General features: G+C 44.7%; 1 protein-coding gene and 2 long non-coding RNA genes across 6 annotated transcripts; 1 reads left to right on the plus strand and 2 right to left on the minus strand.

Moving 5' to 3' along the window:
- Window positions 1-2,207: 2,207 nt before the first annotated feature.
- Window positions 2,208-8,226, minus strand: LOC310849759. Its single transcript, XR_014567064.1, has 3 exons — window positions 8,171-8,226; window positions 4,681-4,788; window positions 2,208-2,647 (listed from the first exon to the last, which is right to left on the minus strand). It is a non-coding gene; the product is annotated as an uncharacterized lncRNA (long non-coding RNA).
- Window positions 4,691-8,405, plus strand: LOC310849757. The gene is made up of 2 exons (XR_014567062.1): window positions 4,691-4,744; window positions 8,126-8,405. It is a non-coding gene; the product is annotated as an uncharacterized lncRNA (long non-coding RNA).
- A 5,448-nt stretch (window positions 8,406-13,853) lies between these two features.
- On the minus strand, window positions 13,854-20,124 carry LOC310851280 (uncharacterized protein). Of its 4 annotated transcripts, XM_083753502.1 has the most exons (4): window positions 17,432-20,124; window positions 16,337-16,479; window positions 16,068-16,182; window positions 13,854-15,229 (listed from the first exon to the last, which is right to left on the minus strand). In XM_083753502.1, the coding sequence occupies exons 1-4, from the start codon at window positions 17,432-17,434 to the stop codon at window positions 15,107-15,109; spliced, it is 384 nt and encodes a 127-aa protein (XP_083609628.1). In that variant the 5' UTR covers window positions 17,435-20,124; the 3' UTR covers window positions 13,854-15,106. The 4 variants fall into 4 exon arrangements, 1 of the variants encoding a protein (XP_083609628.1); XR_014567683.1 differs by lacking the exon at window positions 13,854-15,229 and having other exon boundaries at window positions 15,300-16,182; window positions 16,337-18,880; window positions 19,950-20,124; XR_014567684.1 differs by lacking the exon at window positions 13,854-15,229 and having other exon boundaries at window positions 15,300-16,182; window positions 16,337-17,298.
- Between the last annotated feature and the right edge of the window lie 3,381 nt (window positions 20,125-23,505).

Consider the following 23,505-nt stretch of genomic DNA (forward strand, 5'->3'; position numbering starts at 1 on the left):
GGAGAGTCCATCTTCCAAGGGAGTCCATTCCACTGTCGAACAGCTGTTAACTGTTAGAAAGTTCTTACTGATGTTTAGTCGGAATTTCCTTTCTTATAACTTAAAGCCATTTGTTTGAGGATGATGGGAGTTTAGTTCGGCAACATTGGAAGGGCCAGAGGTTCCCCAGAGCTGGTTTAATAAGAAGAATCTAAACCTACTTTCACCAGCCTGGTGCTCTCCAGACTACAACTCCCGCCACAACTTAAGGGCTGCCACAGAGAAGGTGCTCTTCATAAGCCGGGTCACACTCCCTGCATCTCTCCCAACAAGTGACATCAACAAATGCTACCACAGCAGTTCTGTTAACACGGCCTGAAGCCAGATTGGGATGGATCCAAGTAATGTCTTTCCTCCAAACATGCCCCCAAAGCTGGGTGGCCACCAGAAGCGCAACCTTCTCTTTCTGTATGCTGGCACAACAATAATTTTTACCGTTGAAGAACTGAGATGCAGACAGGCTCATGCTTACCCTAGACCACTTATTCTGACCATTCTTAATTGTTGACAAATACTTACATAGCAGCCAAACATGGCAAATCACTTTCTTTTCTTATTACTGAAATCAGCCTGGATCCTGCTGTGCAGAAGTAACTTCATGTTCCTCAATGTACAAATGGGGAGGTGGGGAAAATGGCACCATTTTCCACCCTGACAGCCCAAGATCCAGGCAACCCCTTAACCAACCCAACAGTAAGCCAGCTCCTCAGTCTCCCCAGTGTCCTTATAATGTTGTTATGTGCAAGAGAGATGTGCCTCCCCCCCCCCGATTCAAATCAGTAATAAATTATTACTGGTTGAAGGCTCATAATTGAGACCAGGCTTCACCAACCTGTTGCCCTACAGATGTTGGACTACAACTCCCCATGGCTGTACAATGACGTGATTTATTTTGATGAAGAGGGTGAACCACATATGAAAGGATCTGTATTTGACTTTTCTAAATAATGAGAGAATAAATCACAAGATCTCATATATTTTCCAAAACATACAAGTGAATACCCAAATTTGATTTCCAATGTTACACCACCTACCTCTGAAGATAAGAAGGAAGGAGTAGAGATCCCAACTCCTAGCAGAAGCAACATTGCAGGAGATTATGTCCAAAGGGAAATGCCAAACTTTGAATGCGATGAAAATACTGGTGCAGTTTCAGTGCTGGAAATCAGATGCTTATCTAGTAAAGGCATCCCACCAGTAAAGATTGTCCTACACTGCAAGGACAGTCCAACCCTATGAACCCTCTAACTGGGAGGATATTGAGCAGATGTCAAATGCGGAAGCTCATTTACGGAGAAAGGCTGCACAGGAAGAAATCGATGCACTACATCAAAATAAAGCATGGAAACTTTCCCAGCTACCTACTGGAAAGAAGGTAAATGGGTGTCAGTGGGTTTTTAAAATTAAGGTTACACAGAGGCTGACTGCGCAGGAAACACTAAAAAATTTAAATCAACCAGAGGCTACATTTATATATTTGCAAATGGACCTATTTCTTGGGGGAGCTATAAGCAAAATTGTATGACTCTTCCTTCTATGGAGTCTGAATATATAGCAGCTACAGAAGCCAGTAGAGAATTACAGTGGTTTGATCAACTACTGAAAGACTATGGTCTAGTGAGAGAGAAACCAATTCAACTAATGGAGAACAACCAGAGCTGTCTAGAGCTGATTCAAAGTGATAAATTTTGTGCAAAAACGAAGCATATCCAAAATGAAATATCATTTTATACATGAAGTTATACGGTTAGAACTTGTAAACTTGTCATATTGTTCTGCAAAGGAAATGATAGCAGATAGTCTAACAAAACCTCAGGCAAAAGAAAGTTTCAACTCTCTTCAAAACAAAATGGGACTGACACTGAGATCCAGCGGCGAGGGCCTTCTGGCGGTTCCCTCATTGTGAGAAATGAGGTTAAAGGGAACCAGACAGAGGGCCTTCTCGGTAGTGGCGCCCACCCTGTGGAACACCCTCCCTTCAGATGTGAAGGAAATAAGCAGCTATCCTATCTTTAAAAGACATCTGAAGGCAGCCCTGTTTAGGGAAGTTTTTAATATTTAATGCTGTATTGTTTTTAACACTTGATTAGGAGCCGCCCGGAGTGGCTTGGGAGACTCAGCCAGATGGGCGGGGTATAAATAATAAATTATTATTATTATTATGAAAATGTTTAAAGGTAATAATGATTGTACATAGCATTTTGTCTGAGAAGGGGCTTGTGGGACGAAAGCATCCAAAATGCAAAGTAAACCGCCCTGAGCTCTTTTGATGAACAATGGGAAGGGGAAGGGATGAAAAGAGAAAGAAGAGAAAAGAGAGGAAGAGAAAAGGAAGGAGAAAAGAAAGGGTTAATGCTCACAAGGCCTATAGCATTGTAAGTTTGAATTCTGTGATGTCATAAACCTTTGCCAGAGGCAGTTATGTCAGTTGAGGCAGTTATTAACAGTAAGCCTCGAGTGCAGTCAGGGAAAAGGCAGGGAAGAGAAGGAGGGAGGAAGGAAGAAAAAAAAATCAAAATAAGTGGAGTTGTGTGTATGGCATGGCAAATTGGTGGTTGTCTGGGTGTCCAACATGCAACCCCACCACCCACCCCCAGTTTGAGGAGACCTGAGTGAGGGAGGCCAGGACACGTGCCCCACCTAGGCCAGAAGTCACCTAGGCCTCAAAACTGTCCAAAATTCCTTTTGTCTTCTAAAAATCCACAGCTAAAATTTTCCTCTGTTTTAGATTTAGATAAATTTATTGTCATTGTCCGTATATACACAGTATACACAACAACGAAAATTCAAACACCCAAGACCGGATTCACATACACATTTGCACGTATCTCCAACACTCTCATCCTATTCAGACATAATCTATTAAAACGTAACATAATCCAGAATATAACATAACCTATTAGAAGCATAGCATAACCTAAAACCTATCTCATTCCTTACTACTCACTGCTTGCTATTTCTTACAACTGGCCCTGAGATCATTATTTTCTCACAAGATGCTGTGGCAAAGGCAAAATGTTACTTTATCAGTACGAGAAGGCTTCAAAAAGCGAATGATAGGCTCTGTCAGAGCAAGCCTGAGAATGAGGCATCTAATCATAAGCCTGCATTTTTATCAAAGCTTATATGTTTGATCAGGGCTTGTATTTTAAAATGAGCTTAAAGATTTTCAAATGTTTCATGCCAGGCAGAAGTCCAGCTGCCTAAGAACCTTGGCAATGTTTTTCCTCCTAGACAAGGGGGCCCCCTGATTTATAGCAGAAAACAATTCTCAAAGTTCGTAAAAAGGGAATTACAGGCTGAGAGCAGGACACTGACCTTGCATGTTACAGAGTACAATTAAGCTGTAAGAGTGGTCAAAATTAAGAGTGGGTAAATAGTAAAATAACACCATGTGCCTCCCATTAAACTTGAGCCATATTTTCCTAAGGTTGAAAGGTCAAGAGCAAATTGAAAAGCAACTGGTCTGGCTGGCAGAAAGGGAGGGAAGTCTTTTTCTAAAGTTGTTTCTTTCTTAAACTGAGATGCTTTTAAGATTTCTTTTCCTTTTAAAAGGTTATTTATGTATTAAATATATTGGCTTAAATGTAATTATACAAAGGATTTAAGAAATGCTAGATTCTTATTTCATATAGTTGTAAGAGTTGTAACTATCCTGAAATTAAGTCAGCCACCAGCCCAGCCCCCCTGCCAAGCAGGAAAACACCATCAGAGCACTCTAGACATATGGTTGTCAGACTTTTGTTTAGAGACCTCCAAATGAAGGAGATCTTTCAATGATGATGTGAACTCAAGATCCTTGAAGATAAAAAGTTAAGATTAACCATCTGTTTTGGAAGGCAATAGGGCAAGGAGGGCAAGAGGTGAGCTGGAAATTAAGGTTCCTTGTTGAGACACATGTAAGATATATTACTACTTATTTGTCATTTATAGATATAAGAATATATAGCTTTTTGTGTCCCATAAAAGGGCGAAAGGAAATGGGTGTATCTTTTGTGATTGGTTCTAGCAAACAGCCAATAGGAATTTCAACCAGGCTGATTGGACAGAGGCAGCCACAGGAGGAGCAAGGGGGCTGGATTAAGGAAATATAAGTGCTGGCCAGAATGGCAGGAGGCCAGGCCAGAGCTTGGTAACCATATACCACTGTGCCTCTCATTTATTTGTCTGACAAATAAATTACTATTTTAATTTCTCTATTGCTGCGTTGAATATTTCATTCCAGCTAAGCGTTAACCACAAGCAGGGTGCTACAAGAACTGACCCTTATCTCATTCGGTTGTAACACATCTTTGGACACGCTGAACGCAAGGCTTCTCACCCCCCTCTCTTGGGAAGGTCCCAAGAATAGTCCCAAGACAGGAGCTTTCTGTTCATGCTCAGGGGAACTCATGAGGCAGGAGGACTCTTGAGGAGGAGGAGAAAGGGGAGGGAACTGGAAGGGGAATATATGCTCTGTGCAAATGGCTGTGAACTCATGCTTGTTTGTGAGTTATCACACTTGCTCCTTCTACCAGTTCATGGATGGTAGAAATAAAGCTTTTTTCTCTGAAACTATTCCTTGAGTGTCTGTTTGACTCCCACTCCCTTTCCCGGGTGCAATACTTTTTCCCACCTGAGGGCAAAGCCTCAAAAGGCTACATGAGGAGCTTCCCAAAAACATTTGGGGTGATGTGTCTGGTGGGGAATTCTAGCAATTTCCAGTGTTGTTTCAGTGGGGAAGATATCAAAGACTTTTCTCTGTGAACCCTCTAATTGGGAGGAAATTGAGCAGATGCCAAATGCTGAGGCTCATTTATGGAGAAAGGATACACAGGAAGAAATTGGTGCACTACATCAAAATAAAGCATGGACACTCCCAGGTACCTAGGAAAAAAGGCAATTGGATGTCAGTGGGTTTTAAAAATTAAGCAAGATTACACAAAGGCTGACTGTGCAGGCGACAATAAATTTTTAAAATCAGCCAGAGGTTACATTTGTATGTTTGCAAATGGACCTATTTCTTGGTCATAAGCAAAATTGTATGACTCTTCTATGGAGTCTGAATATGCAGCAGTTACAGGAGCCGGAAGAGAATTAAAGTGGTTTGATCAACTAAGGAAAGACTATGGTCTAGTGAGAGAGAAACCAATTCAACTAATGGAGGACAACCAGAGCTGTCTAGAGCTGACTCCAAGTGATAAATTTTGTGCAAGAACAAAGCATATCCAAAATAAAAAAAACGTTTTATACATGATGTTATGCGGGAAGAACTTGTAAACTTGTCATATTGTTCTGCAAAGGAAACGATAGCAGATACTCTAACGAAACCTCAGGCAAAAGAAAGTTTCAACTCTCTTCAAAACAAAATGGGACTGACACTGAGATCCAGCGGCGAGGGCCTTCTGGCGGTTCCCTCATTGCGAGAAATGAGGTTAAAGGGAACCAGACAGAGGGCCTTCTCGGTAGTGGCGCCCACCCTGTGGAACACCCTCCCTTCAGATGTGAAGGAAATAATAATAATAATAATAATAATAATAATAATAATAATAATTTTTTATTTATACCCCGCCCTCCCCAGCCAAGGCCGGGCTCAGAGCGGCTTACAAGCAATAATAAAAACAAGATGAATGGTTACAACTTAAAAACAAAAATAAAATACAACATTAAAATAATGGAACATTAAAATATTAAAATGTAGCCTCATCGCAGGAGGAGAAGGAAAAGAAAGGGGGAAAAAGAGAGAGAGAGGGAGGGAATCAAATTGGCTCCAAGCCAAAGGCCAGGCGGAACAACTCTGTCTTACAGGCCCTGCAGAAAGAAATCAGATCCTGCAGAGCCCTGGTCTCATGAGGCAGAGCGTTCCACCAGGCCGGAGCCAGAGTTGAAAAGGCCCTGGCTCTGGTTGAAGCCAATCTAACTTCTTTAGGGCCTGGGACCACTAGGGTGTTGTTATTTATGGACCTTGAGGCTCTCCGTGGGGCATACCAGGAGAGGCGGTCCCGTAGGTACGAGGGTCCTAGGCCGTGAAGGGCTTTAAAGGTCAAAAGCAGCACCTTAAATCTGACCCTGTACTCCACCGGGAGTCAGTGGAGCTGGAAAAGCACTGGGTGAATATGCTCCCATGGCAGAGACCCCGTGAGGAGCCTCGCTGCAGCATTATGTACCCGCTGGAGTTTCTGGGACAGCTTCAAGGGCAGCCCCGCGTAGAGCGAATTACAGTAGTCAAGCCTGGAGATGACCGTTGCATGGATCACTGTGGCTATCCTATCTTTAAAAGACATCTGAAAGCAGCCCTGTTTAGGGAATTTTTAATATTTAATGCTGTTTTGTTTTTAACACTTCATTGGGAGCCTCCCGGAGTGGCTGGGGAGACTCAGCCACATGGGCGGGGTATAAATAATAAATTATTATGAAAATGTTTAAAGGTAATAATGATTGTACATAGCATTTTGTCCATGATGAGGACAGAAATGAAAATAGATATGGTGCTGAACAAAAGGCAAACGGAGAAAGGGATAGCAGGGATGTTATATAAACTGATGATAAGCGACAAAGAAAGAATGATAAGGATAATTCAGATTAAATGGTAGCAGGAAGGCATGATCCATCCAAACACGGCCCAAGAACTGATGAAGAATATAAACAATATTAAAATAGAAAAGTATAAAGAATTAAGTATAATTTTTTTATTAAAATGGTATAGAACTCCGGCACAAATGGGGTATATAGTGAAAGGGTTTAGTCCCAAATGCTGGCATTGTGGTCAGGAAATAGGACTATATTCACACATGTGGTGGGACTGTAATCTGGTTAAGGAATATTGGCAAAAGATTATAAAGGTAATTTCTGGATTATTTCAAATAAACATAGAAGTTAATAGGGATTTGTTATTTTCGGGAATACTGGGAAATAACAAAGTAAAAAGTAATAAGCAAGAGTTGTACAAGATTATGATTCTAGCTGGAATGGCAGTTATTGCTTTGGGATGGAAAGAAAAGGCCAAATGGAATATGGAAAAATTGAATGATTATGTTTTTGAATACGTACAATCAGAAATATTTGCACAGATAGTGGCAGAGGATAGATGGGAAAACAAATGCCAAAGAATCACAAATAAATGGGCTTTTTACAGGGACTGGATAGAAAAAGAGGAAGCCAACCCTAACATACAAGCTCGAATGAACAGACTGTGTACATGGATAAAGATATGAAGAAGGAAGGCCTGACTGGGGGGGGGGGTGGAGTGGGGAGGGAGGGAAGGGGAAAAAAGAAGAAAAAAAAGGTAAACCGGATGGTATTTTGAATGGATTTTGTTATGTAAGCCCTTTTTCAGAAACCATATATATTAATGCTATGTAGGTATGCATTGTAGTATGAATGAATTGTGTTTTGTGTTCTTTGTTTATAGAATATATATAATAATGCTACGTTACTAAGCAAATTTAATAAAACAGTTAAAAAAAAAAAAACTTAAAGCAGAGAGAACCACCTAATCTCCCCTCTGATGTGAAGCTCCTTGAGTTACCAATAGCCCAATTGCTACCTCTTGGGGATCATCCATACTGTTGTCCAATGTGGATATGAGGCCTTTTTTATAATTTTTATTATTTTCTTTAATAAAAACAAAACAAAACACATATAATATAACAATAATTAAAAAAAGACATAACATTTTGTCCGAGAAGGGGCTTGTGGGACGAAAGCATCCAAAATGCAAACACCCTGAGATCTTTTGATGAACAATGGGAAGGGAAGAAAAGAGAAAGAAGAGAAAAGAAAAAAAAGAAAAGAAAAGGAAAGGAAAGAGAAAAGAAAGGGTTAATGCTCACAAGGGCTACAGCATTGTAAGTTTGAATTCTGTGATGTCATAAACCTTTGCCAGAGGCAGTTATGTCAGTTGGGGCAGTTATTAACAGTAGGCCTTGAGTGCAGTTAGGGAAAAGGCAGGGAAGGAAAGGAAGGAGGGAGGAAGGAAGGAAGGAAGAAAAAAAATCAAAATAAGTGGGGTTATGTATATGGCATGGCAAACTGGTGGTCGCTTGGATGTCCAACATGCCCCCCGACCCCCGTCAGTTCCCCTCAAAAAAATTCTAGCAATTGCCAGTGTTGTTTCAGTGAGGAAGATATCGAAGATTTTTCTCCTCGGAACACACTTTTCTCCTGAGAGCAGGCCGGGGTTTGAGCAGGCAGGAGGGCAGAGACATGTGTTCTTCCATCTGAGGAGTTTCCTGCTCTTTTCCCCACAGAAGGCGCTTGAATGCAAAATTCAAATTATTTTCTCTAGATACGGTAACTGCCTCTCAAGGCCTGAAGGATCAGAGATGCATTTCCAGCAGGGATAACAGACAGCGTGTTCATCAAATAAATAAATACAAATACCCTCAGGAGTTTTTATTTTGAGGGTTTTTTTTTTCCCCTGAGAGAAGGCCTTGCTTATATTCATTTTGTGGAAGCTCTTCCAAGGGCATTTTGCTTTCCTAATGAGCCAGTATGAAAATTAAATTCACTACAGATTTACCTCATGAGTCCATCAAAGGGTGTGTTACAGGAAAGTCCGAGGGCTCTCTCTTGGACAAATGAAGACACCGACCAGAGCAATTCAGAGCAAAACAGCAGCCAGTAGGCTCGGTCTTTATTTAAGAAAAGACTGTCGCGACAGGACTCCCACCGCCCACGAAGTGAAGCAAGATGGAAGCCCCGAACAAAGGAAGACCCTAACTTTTATTAGTTGCTAATCCCCAAAGTTACACCCCCAGAATTACATCATATTTACATCATGATTACATTAAAGTTAGGAGGAGTCGAGGAGGGGCTTCACAGGTAATCTGAGTGCCCTGACACCTGGCCGGGGTCTCCTCTCCCCTCCCCACATGAGTCATTTTAAAGACAAAAGAGAAGGGCGAAGTTTCCTGCCCCCTGAGGGGAATCCGGTCAGAGTCCTTTGTGAAAGTCCGTGCGGAATACACTAAAAGATGCAAGTTATTGTGTCACAGATAGCCTTCTGTCTGAGCCCATCACGATGGTAATCAAGGTTATCACGTCCGCCGCAGAGTACGTGACCGCTCGGTCGAAGGATTATGGTTGCCATGTGTCAGGTTACCCCCCTTTGATAGTCCTTGTAATATGTAGTCAAATAAAAGTGGTCCGATGAAAATCCGATGTACGGCTGATTTTTGGTGAATTTATAAAGAGTATGGTCCTTGAAGTTCAAAGTACTTTCACTTTTCGGAAGCAACTTGCTACATTTTGATTAGATCAGTCACGGTCAATTGAACTCGGAAACATTGTATTGAGAGCTGTCAAAAGGGGAGGAACAGACGCTTGCGGCTTGCAGTACCAGCGTGGCCGCCGCAAGGGGCGCTGTTTGATAATGGTGATTGGCTGAGGCTGCCGCTGTTTGACCTAAAGTTCAGGCGCCCGGTCTACTCACAGTAAAAATAGAGCGAAGCGGAGCGCTATGGCGAAAGACTGTCGGTCGAGCGCTTCCTTATCTACGGAAGGCTTTTAAGAGATGACCCTCTAAAAGGGCATCTCTAGGGTCAGGGAGGGGGATGCGTGTATGTGTGTGGTGCTTGTGCAGTACACGTGTAAATGAGGGGGGGGGGTGTGATTTCCGGCGACAGTTGCGAAGGGTTTGCCCAGAGTCGGTTGTCAAACAACCCCACCCTAACCCAGACCACTTGAAAATTACTAAGGGTCTGCATACGAAATTCAAATTTTAATCCTTTTTGAAAAGCAATAGGAATATTTATATTAAAAATACAATTAACATTGTAAGTTTGAATTCCGTGATTTCCGTGATATCATACACCTTTGCCTGAGGCAGTTATGTCAGTTGAGGCAGTTATTAACAGCCTTGAGTGCAGTCAGGGAAAAAGGCAGGGGAGGGAGGAAGGAAGGAAGAATAAAAAAGCATAGATACTGTTGGAAGATTCGGGACAGATAAAGTCCTTTTTCATGCAGTGCATTGTTAAACCACAGAACTCACTCCCACAGGAGGCAGAAATAGCCATCAACTTTCTTGCTTAGTCATTTAGTCGTGTCCGACTCTTTGTGACCCCCTGGACCAGAGCACGCTAGGCACTCCTTTCTTTCACTGCCTCCCACAGTGTGGTCAAACTCATGTTTGTAGCTTCGAGAACACTCCCACCATCTCGTCCTCTCGTCCCCTTCTCCTTGTGCCCTCCATCTTTCCCAACATCAGGGTCTTTTCCAGGGAGTCTTCTCTTCTCATGAGGTGGCCAAAGTATTGGAGCCTCAGCTTCACGATCTGTCCTTCCAGTGAGCACTCAGGGCTGATTTCCTTCAGAATGGAGAGGTTTGATCTTCTTGCAGTCCATGGGACTCTCAAGAGTCTCCTCCAGCACCATAATTCCAAAGCATCCATTCTTTGGCGATCAGCCTTCTTTATGGCCCAGCTCTCACTTCCATACATCACTACTGGGAAAACTATAGCTTTAACTATACGGACCTTTCTCGGCAAGGTGATATCTCAGCTTTTTAAGATGCTGTCTAGGTTTGTCATTGCTTTTCTCCCAAGAAGCAGGCGTCTTTTAATTTCGGCACTGCTGTCACCATCTGCAGTGATCAAGCCATCAGCTTAGATGACTTTAAAAGATCAGACAAATCTGAGGAGGAGAGGGCTACTACTTGCAAGTAGTCATGATGGCTATGCTCTGCCCTCCACAGTTGGAGGCAGCAATGCTTCCAAATAACATTTACCAGAAACCATAGGAGGGAGAGTTGCTCTTCTCTTGCTTGAATTGTTTTTTCAAGGTGTATAAAATACATCTCTGTAGAGCAAATAATTGCATTGTATATCTGTGGTTTTACTGAACAATTTTATTTATTTTTATTTATTTTGGGGGGGTTAACGCCAAGTGTTTTATTGTTGGATTGACCTTGCATTATTCCTATACATTTATATATTAGGACACACAATTAAAGCTTTAGCTTTAGTGATTTTGAAGTGTGAAATCTACACACACATATGCTTTGTAAGCATTGTTTTGTCATCTTTTAATTCCAGCAGAATACCATAAGCCTAAAGAAGCATGCCTCCCTGGCCAGAAGCAAATTAACTAGCTATATTTTGGAAGAACAGCAAAACTTATAGAACGTTTACCAAAAATCACTGGGTTTTTTTTAAAGGGGTGTGGGGGGGAAGATGGGTGGGGTTGGGGTTGGGTGGCGATGTTTGTATTTTGCTTAATGTATGTAGGGTTTGGTGTCAGCGTTGCTCGTGTGGGTTCTCTGCTGTTCATTTGTGTTTCTTTGGTGGTGAGAGAGGTTGGGGTTGGCCTAGGATGTGATTGTTAGGGGAAAAAAGAAGCTGGCTCTTATTTTCTGTTCTTCTCTGCTCCCTCTCAGTTCACTGGCTGATTACCAGATCTTGTGCAGTCTGTCCTCAAGTACAGATAGGGACTGTCTGCTGCTGAAGAAGAGAGATTTAGGCGTGTATAAACGCATATTGGGAAACAGGAGCACTTTTGCCATGGAGTAAGCACTTGCCATGGAGTAAGCACTCCTCTCCTGACAAGTGTGGGGAACAATGTAAGACACTTTTGTTGCCCACTAAATTAGCACTGCTGTTGGTGGATAAATAGAAAAAAAAATAAGGCTTTTAATAACAAATAAATGCAACAAAACAACAAATGCAACATCAACATTTATTAGCACTGTGTGAAGCCTTAATTACTTGGGATCACTCCCTTCATGTGTAAGGATGGTCATGAGGGCAGCAGCGCTCCACTTGTTCTATCCTATTTTCCTATCAATAGCACCAGAGTTCTTGAACAGTGTTCCTGTCTGCACTTAAAGGTGTTTTGTTACTAACCAGTATTTTAGAGATACTTGTAGTAACTACTCATTATTTGAAGGTGGTTATTAACAGAAGTGTGTTTTTTATATATTTTCCTTTCACTCATGTCTTTTGGGAAGCCTGAAAGTGAGTGCTGTTTCCTGCCCCCCCCCCATGTACCTACTGGCAAATGAAGTGTATCCCTAGTGGGTGGGGGTACATTCATAGATACTATGGCTCCGGACACTCCCCCCTCTCTCATGAAGAGAAAGAAACTCTTTAGTGATGAGAGGGAATATTTTTCTTGCTCTCGCAAGGCACTTTTCCTATGGAGGTTTAGACAGGTTCTCTTTTTTTAAACTAGTGTAGCCTCTGTGCTTGTATGGAGCGCATGATTTAGCAAATCTGTTATACCACTTAAAGTGTTAACACCTCTTGGCTAAATTACCATTTGAAGAAAGGAAGGGTAAGGGGTAGATTTAAAAAACAGGGTTAGATTTAAATCAAAAACAGAAATTAAAGTTTTCACTAAAGCCAATAATACAAGTTTGGTCAAATTAAATTTCTACTAAAGCCTCAGCACTAACGGATCATGTTTCCTGCATTAAACAGACATAGCTGCAACCCTGGCAAATAAAATTGAGAGCTACATGCCTCCTTTATCTACAGGAGATTGGGGTACAGGTCTCTATAAAAATGTTTCAAAAATGTGGGTTATTACTTTTTGTTTGCCCCCCTCTGGTCATTAGTGGAACAAACAGCCGTGAAATGGCCAGTCTGGGTTCATAAATTCCAAATATGTTCCTAGTCATTTCAGCCATGAGCAGACTAAATTCTCTGCCCCCCTTATGTACAGGAAAATGGCCAAAGCCCATCCATCCTAATTATGAATTTGTATGTGCTTAAATAACTTTTGCTGGACTTTAGCATATTTGAAGTTTGGTTTTAAAATGGCAGAGAAATGGTGAAAACCCCATTCACTCCAAAACCTGCAGACACACTCCCTTCCATACAGCCATATATTTGATAGGGGTTCTTTGTCCTTGCCACAGCAGTGGCAGACTCCACCAAGCGGCTCTGATGAAGTTGCTTGGCCATCAGATGGAGTAGTTGTTCTTGGTTGGCCGATGCCAAAACCTCATTCCATATTCACTCACAGCTGTTGTGAATGGAAAAACAAGAGCAACAGTCAGATCCATTGGCTCAGGGATGGCAAATTATTGCACTGAGGGGACCATTTGGTTCTCTGGGCAGTTTGGGGGAGGGCAGCAGGGTGGTTTGCCTCCGAACCTGACTCCTCCAAAGGTGGTCAGGCTCCATAAGGAACTGCATGCCACAGACAAAGAAAATGGCTTGGTCTTCCCTGGTCTCCTGCACTCCAGAAGGATCCCCGTGTGATCTGGATCAGGCCCTTTGTGCTACTGCATATCTGCAGATGGCAAAAAGACCATGTGGTGATCACACAGGGTCCCCGGACGTTTCATGTCTATTGACCCTGTGCCACCACTGCGACTGCTTTCTTCGCTGCCACCATCCCGCTTCTCACGGCGACACACGGAGTCCAGACAGTTGTTAACATTAACAAATAATCAAGTTTATTTTTAAATGCAGGAACAAGTGTATGGTTACAATTTATTTTTCTCTTGTCAGTTTCCTAATCTTAGTTCCTAACAACTCCAAACTGTTTAATCCAACTATCTATTTGCCTCAACCTACATTTTCCCTCACTCTCTCACAATACAACTCGACCAACCCACTGCCTATTCCACCCTCTTCCTTCTCCAACTCCCAAACCTCAACTCCCAACTCCCAAACCTCAACTGACTTTCAAAACCTCCCACTCTATCTTTTACTCCCCCCTTGCATTCTCATTGGCCAATCACATCACACCCATTTTAACCCTTTCCTTGACCCATCCTAGGAGGCAAATGCCACAGACCGATTGTGTCCAGAGTGGGGGAATCTGCACCAATCTCACCCCTGTGCTGCCTCGCCAAGAGGCCTGTCCCTGTCTCCTTGGCTTCTGCTCAGTTGCTTTTCCTTTAAAAGTTCTTAATAATGGCTATGGTACCACTGCAACAACCTCCCCCAAACCTCTATCTGTTGCCATGAGGCAGCAAATCAGCTGGGGAAAAAGAGATTTGGATAATGGCTCCTGACACTGTGGGGAGTGGGGTTCTCCAGCTACCTGGCCCCCACACTTGGGGAGAGAGTTACTTTCTGAGCAAGCCCTACAGATTCCCAACATCTCTCTTAGGCCGGTAGAAGCTTGAGTGCCCCACACCCGATACGGAACTGGAAGAGGTACTCTGCCACTTTCTCTAGGCGATGGCAAACTAAATGGAGAAAGTGCAGGTGTCTACTTTTCTGCCCTCCATTGTAGGGCCTGGGTGATCTTGTAGAAGGCCTCCAGCAACACCTCAACCTGTCAGAGAAGGAGAGGGTTACTGAGACGGTACAAGAAGCGGGGCTGCCATCTAGGCAGCGTGTGGGTTGTTCAGCCTTCCTGCTGCTGCTTTTTGGGTTCCAATGACGGAACTTGGGGAGCTCCTGTGGAATAGAAATACACAGATCCTTCTATGCAATTAGTATAAATTAGCTTGATTAGGCACACTCTCCCTCTCCTCCTCTCTCATGTACACACGGTTGAGAGATGGCTGTGCCTTGTGTTAGACCAACTTACCCTGGTAAGAGAGTAGTAGGTATTGATGCACAATGCCGGACTGGTCCTCCAGTGCAATTGAGGACACACAGAGCTCTTATGAGAAGTGCTTGGCCCCACATTGTTCATTCCAGCATCTCTGCAAAGGAAAGCTAAAGAGTGAGTTAGGGTCTCACTCACAGTACCCAACGCTGGGATGCCCTTGAGAGCAGCTCCTCACTAGCCCATGTCCCAACAAGGCTCTGAATCCTGCAGTCCAACTGAAGCTGGTCAACCCCCTCCTAGGGGGTCCTGAGCCTGCTGGCTTTTGGTACCGCTAGCTAGAGCCTCCTTGGAGCTAGAGGAATCCCAGAATGCAGCCAATTCCTGTTGAAAGAAGGCTTGCAATCTGCACCTATCAGCTGATCCATGCCAAGGGCAAAGCCCGCTAGGATCAGCTGTACTATGGCCCAACTCTGTTCTCTAGATTGCTAATGCGCTCAGACCCCTGATTGTGTCCAGGGCACCTTGCAGGTTGGGCCTAGAAGGGGCAGCCTAAAGGCTTTGACATACCTGCATGGCTGCAATGCTTCCCTTCAGTAACTCACATATTCCTGAATATTCTGTAGGAGGTCGGAAAGATCTCATAGCGTCTTTCTTCGGACTAGCTTCCGGAGAGCGATCAACAGCTGTGGGAAGTGCTGGCACACAGCTGCCTTGTAGTCCTCCATCCTGAGGATGGCGTGCAACAGGCTGGTCAAATTTTGCTGGAAAAGAGAGAGGTGCAAGTCACTTTCCCTGCATTACTTTACCCTGAACTGGATTGTTCCCTCATCATGAACAGAATAGCATGGACTGTATATCTGTTTTTATAATCCCCCATTGCAGCATGGAGGGGGGCATCCTAGCCCCTTTAGGAAGAAGCCATAGCTCAGTGGTAAAGCACTTGCTGTGTTGCTGAAAGAAATAATTATTCCTTTATTCCCCTCTCTGACCATGACTCTCTTACACCGCAGAAGGTCCCAGGTTCAGTCCCTGGCAGGCTCTGCAAAACGCTGCCTGAAATCCTGGAGAGTCACTGCCAGTTTGTCCTGACAATACTGAAGGAGATGGACCAAGTGTCTGACTCAGTATAAGGCAACTTCCTGTGGCCCAATAATCGGGCAGAAGAAATATTAAACCCTTTCCCTCGCCCCCACAAAACGGTCCTGACTCTTGATGTAAATAACCCATCACCAACATTTGGGATTGGGGAAAGGGGGACTGGCCCCATGGCCACGCAGAAGTCTGGGAGCAGAGTTGCAATTCTCCCTCAAGTAAATAGCAGAGCAGCTTTGATTGGGTGTTGCTTAGACATCTGGAAGAAGACCCTTCCTTCACACATCTCTTTATTCCTTCCTTCCATCCCTTTATCATGGGGTAAAAGATTGAGGTGTGTTTTGTTTCTGGCTTTTTCCTAAACGAAAGCTGGCCTTTTTCAAGGTGTACTTTGCGTGTGTGTGGAATTCTGTGGCAACATCATCTTTTGGGGCTTTTCTTTTCTCTGCTCCCACTGAACTGCAGAATACAGAAAGCTCTAAATATTACCAGGTTCTTTGTCCTTACCACAGCAGTGGAAGACTCCACCAAGGGCCCCAGATGCAGTTGCTCAGCCATCAGATGGAGTAGTTGTTGTTGGTCGGCCGATGCCAAAACCTCCTTCCATATTCTCTGGCAGTCTCTGTGAATGCAAAAACAAGAGCAATGGTCAGATTCAAGTCTTCTGCTTGCTGCCATGCAAACAGAAAGAGGAAATGGCAGCAAGGGCTTTCTGAGTAAGCCCTGCAGATTCCTAACCTTTCCCTTAGCCCAGTAGAACCTGGAGGGGTCCATACCTAAAGGGAAACTGGAGGAGATATTGAACCACTTTCGCCAGGTGGTGGTGCGACAAGATGGAGAAAGCGAAGACGGCCATGTTTCTGCCCTCCACTGTAGGCCCTTGGGTGATCTTGTAGAAGGCCTCCAGCAGCACGTCAACCTGTCAGAGAAGGAGAGGGTTACTGAGACAGTACAAGAAGTAGGGCTGCCATCCTAGGCAGCGTGTGGGGTGTTCAGCCTTCCTGCTTTTTTCGGGGTTCCAATGACAGGACCTAGGAACTTGGGGAACTCCCTCTCCCCCTCCCTCATGTACACACGTGAGTTGAGAGATGGCTGTACCTTGTGCGAAACCAACTTACACTGGCAAGAGGGCAGCAATTATTGATGGAACAATTCTGGAACTGGTCCTCCAGTGGAATTGAGGAGACAGGGAGCTCTTATGAGGAGTCCTCAGCCTCACATCGCTCGTTCCAGCTCGTTCTATGGTACCACTGCAAGAACCTCCCCCAAACCTCTGTCTGTTGCCATGAGGCAGCAAATCATCCGGGGGAAAAGAGATTTGGAGAATGGCTCCTGACACTGTGGGGAGTGGGGTTCTCCAGCTACCTGACCCCCCACACTCGGGGAGAGAGTTACTTTCTGAGCAAGCCCTACAGATTCCCAACATCTCTCTTAGGCCGGTAGAAGCTTGAGTGCCCCACACCCGATACGGAACTGGAAGAGGTACTCTGCCACTTTCTCTGGGTGATGGCAAACTAAATGGAGAAAGTGCAGGTGTCTACTTTTCTGCCCTCCATTGTAGGGCCCTGGGTGATCTTGTAGAAGGCCTCCAGCAACACCTCAACCTGTCAGAGAAGGAGAGGGTTACTGAGACGGTACAAGAAGCAGGGCTGCCATCCTAGGCAGCGTGTGGGTTGTTCAGCCTTCCTGCTGCTTCTTTTTGGGTTCCAATGACAGAACTTAGGAACTTGGGGAACTCCTGTGGAATATAAATACGCAGAGCCATCTATGCAATTAGCATAAATTAGCTTGATTAGGTACACTCTCCCTCTCCTCCTCTCTCATGTACACACGGTTGAGAGATGGCTGTGCCTTGTGTTAGACCAACTTACCATGGTAAGTGAATAGTAGGTATTGATGCACAATGCCGGACTGGTCCTCCAGTGCAACTGAGGACACAGAGCTCTTATGAGAAGTGCTCAGCCTCACATTGTTCATTCCAGCGTCTCTGCAAAGGAAAGCTAAAGAGTGAGTTAGGGTCTCACTCACAGTACCCAACGCTGGGATGCCCTTGAGAGCAGCTCCTCACTAGCCTCTGTCCCAACAAGGAACTCAATCCTGCAGTCCAGCTGAAGCTGGTCAACCCCCTCCTAGGTGGTCCTGAGCCGGCTGGCTTTTGGTACCACTGGCTAGAGCCTCCTTGGAGCTAGAGGAATCCCAGAATGTATCCAGTACTTCCTCTTCGCCATCTTTTTGCCTGCTATACACCTGTAGTTTCTTTAGCATCAGTGTTCATCAAGGCAAGGCTAATTTAATCTCTCTTACAGTTATACCTCCTTACCTCCAGTGCTTTGCCGCTGAACTGCTTGATAAATTCCTGTAGCAAGTGGGAAATGTACAATGGGTTGAAGCTGCTCTCAACAGCAAGGTCACTGGCCAGAAAGCTTGTGGCCTCCAAGAGCTGCTCCGCAGGAAGGACTTCAGCAGCACTTTTGCACAGCTCTGTTCTCTAGATTGCTAATGTGCTCAGATGCCTTATTGTCCCTAAGTGTTTTTATTATTTTAAGAATTTCATAACGTACTGCTTATTTACAGTATTCATGGCCCATTGAATAGTAGAACTGAAACAGGGCTGCTTGTGTCAGAAAGGAAATGGCTGCCTTCTCAAACCCCCAGTTGTGGTCCCTCAATTCCCTGGAAGTCTCCAGCAGCTTCCATTGCTTCCTGTCCTTCAAAGAACCCAAGCAGCAGCACCATAGAAATGAACCGGGGGGTATCTGAAAGTGATTGATAATTGCGGGGGGGGGGGGGGGGCGGAGGAATTAGCACAGCATTAACTTGGAGGAAAATCCTCCCTCCTTCCAGGCTGAATTCAGAGATTTCATCTTTGCTGAAATCAATTCCCTGTCCATGAGAATAGAGAGAAAAGAAACATGAATGTCAGAATATGGAGTCCCAGAATGCAACCAAGGCCCCATGGGTTCTGTGCATGTAAAGCAGTCTCACACCACTTTAAAGAGTCCTGGCTTCCCCCCCCACGGACCATGGGAAATGTCCTTTGTTAAGGGTTCTGGGAGTTGTTAGGAGACCCCTCTCTCCCTCAAAGAGCTGCAATTCCTAGAGTGTGTAGCAGTCCATGGGTATGTTTTGGTGGGAAAAGGTTTAGGGAGTCTTGCAGTCAAGACATTCCTTTCAGTCTTACCTTTGCGATGCAGGATGGGCAACAGATGGCAGAGGGTCTCTGCTGCCCACTGTCTGCACTCCATATGCGGATCCAACATGTACAGGCAAGAAACAGCCACCGGTTGACCAAGGGGGGATGCAGGAAGTGCTACCGAAGTCTGAGAAGGGACCCAGAGAAGTTACTGCCAAGAGAAGCAACCCATTATTGATGGCAGTGCTTTGGCCCGCCAAGCATTCTCAGAATATAATTATAATTATAATATGTATATCCTGCTCCCCCCCCCCGACTGGATTCCAGGCAACTTACAGATAAAAAAGAAGCACAAAAAACAGAAAAAATACCATCATCAAAAACAATTAAACATGGATAGAATTAAAAGTATAACTATATAATCTCGCTTATCCTACATATATTATTACAATGGAAGAGACCAGCCCTTTCATTCAAAGCAGTCAATTTCCCAAAGTCGGTTGGAATAAGAAAGTCTTCTCCTGCCAGTGGAAGGAGGAGCCAGTCTCACTTCTCTAGCGAGGGAGTTCCAAAGTCAGCCACTGAGAAGGTCCTCTCATGCAGCCCCACCACGTGTGCCTGGGAGGGAGGCAGGACCAAGAGAAAGGCCACCCCCAAAAGGTTTGGACCCAGGCAGGTTCGTAGGAGAGAATGTGGTCTTCCAGATAGCTTGCACCTTGAGCTGTGCAGACTGCAGCCTAAAATAACCTTGTGGACTCAGTCCAAAGGCTCATCTTGGCCACCCTTCTGTTCTCACAGTGGCCAACCAGATGCCCAGGAGTAGCCTGCAAGCAGGACCCGGGTGCAACAGGTCTCTTCCCAATTGCAAACTCCCGAGTGCAGCCAATTCCTGCCAAATTCCTACCCTTGAGAGCAGCTCCTCACTAGCTTCTGTCCCGATAAGGATTTGAATCCTGCAGTCCAGCTGAAGCTGGTCAACTCTCCTCTAGGTGGTCCTAGAGAGGCTGGCTTTTGGTACCGCTAGCTAGAGCCTCCTTGGAGCTAGAGGAATCCCAGAATGCAGCCAATTCCTGCTGAAATAAGGCTTGCAATTTGCACCTATCAGCTGATCCATGCCAAGGGCAAAGCCCACTAGGATCAGCTGTACTATAGTCCAACTCTGTTCTCTAGATTGCTAATGTGCTCAGACGCCTGATTGTGTCCTGGGCACCTTGCAGGGTGAGCCTAGAAGGGGCAGCCTGAAGGCTTTGACATACCTGCATTCCTACAATGCTTCCCTTCAGTAATTCACATATTCCTGAATATTCTGTAGGAGGTCGGAAAGATATTGTAGTGCCTTTCTTCGGACTAGCTTCTTCTAGCTCTTCATTCCGGTCCTTGCTGAAGCCTTTGGGAGCAACATCAGCCGCATCCATAGAAGGTGTAGTTGGGATGCTGGATAGAAATGGATTGGGGGGGGGGCGCTTCTGAAAGCAATTGATGTTGGGGAAGGAGATTGGCACAGCATTACCTTGGAGTAAGATCCTCCCTTCTTCCAGGCTGATTTCAGAGATTTTGTCTTCATTGAAATTAATTCCCTGTCCATGAGAAGAGAGAGAAAAGAAACAGGAACGCCAGAATGTGAGGAATGGATCAGGCCCCCAGGCAGAGATGTGACATTTTTGACAGATTTCTAAAGATGCTAATATGTAGAATGGGCGGGGTGTTGGATGGAGAACCTTTTCGCAAAATGGGAACAAGGAAGCATCTCAAAGCAAATTTCTGTTTGTGTGTTGATCTGGGAAGCACAGATAACATATGTTTGCATTAAATGGAAACGACATTCATTCTTTTCTTCTAAAAACTTGCCCAAAGGCCAACACTTTATTTGACCTTTGATAGCACATTGCCAAACCTGGTCGTACCTGAAGTATATGCAGGTTATAGCAAAACCCAAGGCAGTGATTCAGCTTAAAGGTTTTATTGCAGCCCCAGTTTTGAATAAACATTCACAAACTCTTTATTGTAATATATAGATAGATAATTTGAGGATCTCTACAATTTGATAACATGCAGATAGAAATATATGTTGAGAAATCAGAGAAAGGAGTTGAGGGAAGTCCGGGGGTGGGAGGTTGGGTTTTCTGTTTAGAGGGGGGGGAGGGGAAAAATAATGTGGATGATGTATTTTTGTTAAAATTATTGTGTTGAAATTTCCAATAAAAAACAAAACCAAAACAAAAAAGTTTTTATTGTGGCCCCAAGAACAGACTGGGGGAAAGGGTCCGATTTTTAAACTCTTTAGCCAGTCCCTGGCGACACCCACCTAATGTAAGGTTACCAGACGTTTCTGGGGACAGTCCCCGGTTTTATAGATCAGTCCCCATACAAAATCCATTGAAACTGAGAAGAGTCCCTGGACTCATTGAAAAAAATCTGGTAACAACCTAATGCATGACTGGCTGCTTTGCACCAGGCAGTGAATCACAATGCAGGTTTGAGGTTCCTGGCCTGCCTTGTGATGCGGTCTCAATCTCAGAGCAGGAGACACTAAGGAATGTACATAACAGGACCAGTATTCTATGTTCTAGAGCTAAGTCCACAGGAAATGCCAACATTCACTTACTGCCAGGAGTTTTTCAGATGCCATAGTCTATACCGACTAAGCAAGGGCCACTACAGCAAACCTCTGCAAGGCTCTACACGCCGAGGATGCCAGAACCTCTGTTCAAACAGCCACACACTTTGTTGCTGGGCAACAGCCCTTGGTGACATGGAAAGGACGGCCACCGTGCCAAGATTCTAGGAGAGACAGTGTGTCATAGTAGACTTGGACCTGGGAAAGCAAGGTGAAAAGCCCCACTCAGCCTGGAGACTCCCTGGGTGACCTCGGGCTAGTCACTCACTTTCAGCCTAACTGGCCTCACCAGATTCTTGTGAGGAGGAGGAGAAATATGGACCTTACCCTGAGAGAAAGACAGGATATACATGACATAAACAGATCCATAAACCACCAGTTGTGAAAATACCAGCTGCAGAGTATTTCTTCCACAGGATTTTGTACTTGGTAGTCCCCTATGCTAGACTGAGAATATCCCTTCCAACTTGCCTGCATTTAGACACAGCCACAAGATTGAAAGTGAAGTCAATTTGGGTTCAAGCAAGACCCGAGGCTTAATGGCTTTACTGAGGCCTCAGGAACAGACTGGGGAAGCAGGGGAAAGGGGTCTGATTTATATAAACCTCAGCCATCCCCTGGCAACACCCACCTAGTGCATGACTGGCTGCATTGTGATGTGGACTCAGGCTCAGAGGAAACAGAAAGCACCTGCTGAAGTCCCTGAAGGCAGCACTGGATACAACCCTGTGTTTTCAGCAGATGCTGTTAAGTGCTGAAGGGACAAGAAGTTGAGTTTTTCTATTGCCCCCACCTCCCACAGGCAAGAAGACCCTTTTCAGTCCTGCTTCCCAGTGTGAACAGGATGGAAGACATTGGCAAAGAGCTTTCTCTTTATTATTTACGTTGGCTAAGCGGTCCCAATAGCTGTGTTCCTGCAGGTAAGATGTATTTTGAGAGAACTGATGGAGCATTTTCTGTTCTTCACATGGGGAAGTGGCGTGGGACGGTGAAAAAGGGCTGTTGTGAACATCCCCATCTCTGGGTGGCAGGAGACTCCAGGGGTATCTGTGCTTACCCAGGGTTCTGTTTCCTTGGAATGAAGACAACATGTCTTTTGGGAAGCCTGAAAGTTAATGCTGTTTCCTGTTCTTCTGCCACCCCACCCCCCACACTTACTGGCAAATAAGGTGTATCCACAAAAATTCGGGGCAATGCACGCTGTACTGTGGTACTTCGGGTTACATACGCTTCAGGTTACAGACTCCACTAACCCAGAAATAGTGCCTCAGGTTAAGAACTTTGCTTCCGGATGAGAACAGAAGTCGTGCTTTGGCGGCGCGGCGGCAGCAGGAGGCCCCATTAGCTAAAGTAGTGCTTCAGGTTAAGAACGGACCTCCAGAACGGATTAAGTACTTAACCTGAGGTACCACTGTACAATTACAAAGGAATAAAGTGAAACTATGGAAAAGGGGGGAAAGTGAGGGAAGAGGGTATGAGGGACAGTGGACCGACTCCCTGCTGAAAAAGTTTGCTGACCCTTGGTTTAGCTTCTAAGGCAGATTTGAATATTCAGATTGCAGCTGTAATAAACGAAAATCTGACCTTATTCCCTTATAAGAGCCTTTATAGAGTCCTTTGCAGGTTCTCCATCGGCTGGCGAAAATAACAGGGGACAACCAGAGAATATTGAGAAGCAAAGCAGCTAGTAAGCCTGATCTTTATTGAACTGTTGCAACAGGGTGCCCCCTTCACACGCAGGAGAAGGAGGAGGACCCCGAACAAAGGTGTGCCCGCCCTTATATAGACATTTTAAATTGCCCGCCCTGGAATCCAAGACCACCCCCCAGAAACATCATACCTACATCACAGAAAGGGCGGTCTGCAACAGAAATCTGAGTGCGTTTGGCAGGTTACCTGTTAATGCCACCTGTTAAGGCAGTCTGCAACAGAAATCTGAGTGCGTCTGGCAGGTTACTTGATTGGATATCCTGGGGACATACCCTTAAAACAGGATTTGTCCTGTACATTTTCAGTGATGTCTGATACCAATGGCATTGCACCAGAAGGCTTCGATGAGGACCAGTTCAAGCTTCAACTGACTGCTGTTGTCGTGCCTTAAAAGTTGGAAGAAGCAGGTATGTATTAAAATATTGCAAGATCTTTTTGTCCTGAAGAAAGCCAAGGAACATGTGAGTTACTGAAAGGAATCATTG

The sequence above is a fragment of the Podarcis gaigeae genome, assembly GCF_964106915.1.
Source record: "Podarcis gaigeae genome assembly, chromosome: 8".
NCBI lineage: Eukaryota > Metazoa > Chordata > Lepidosauria > Squamata > Lacertidae > Podarcis > Podarcis gaigeae.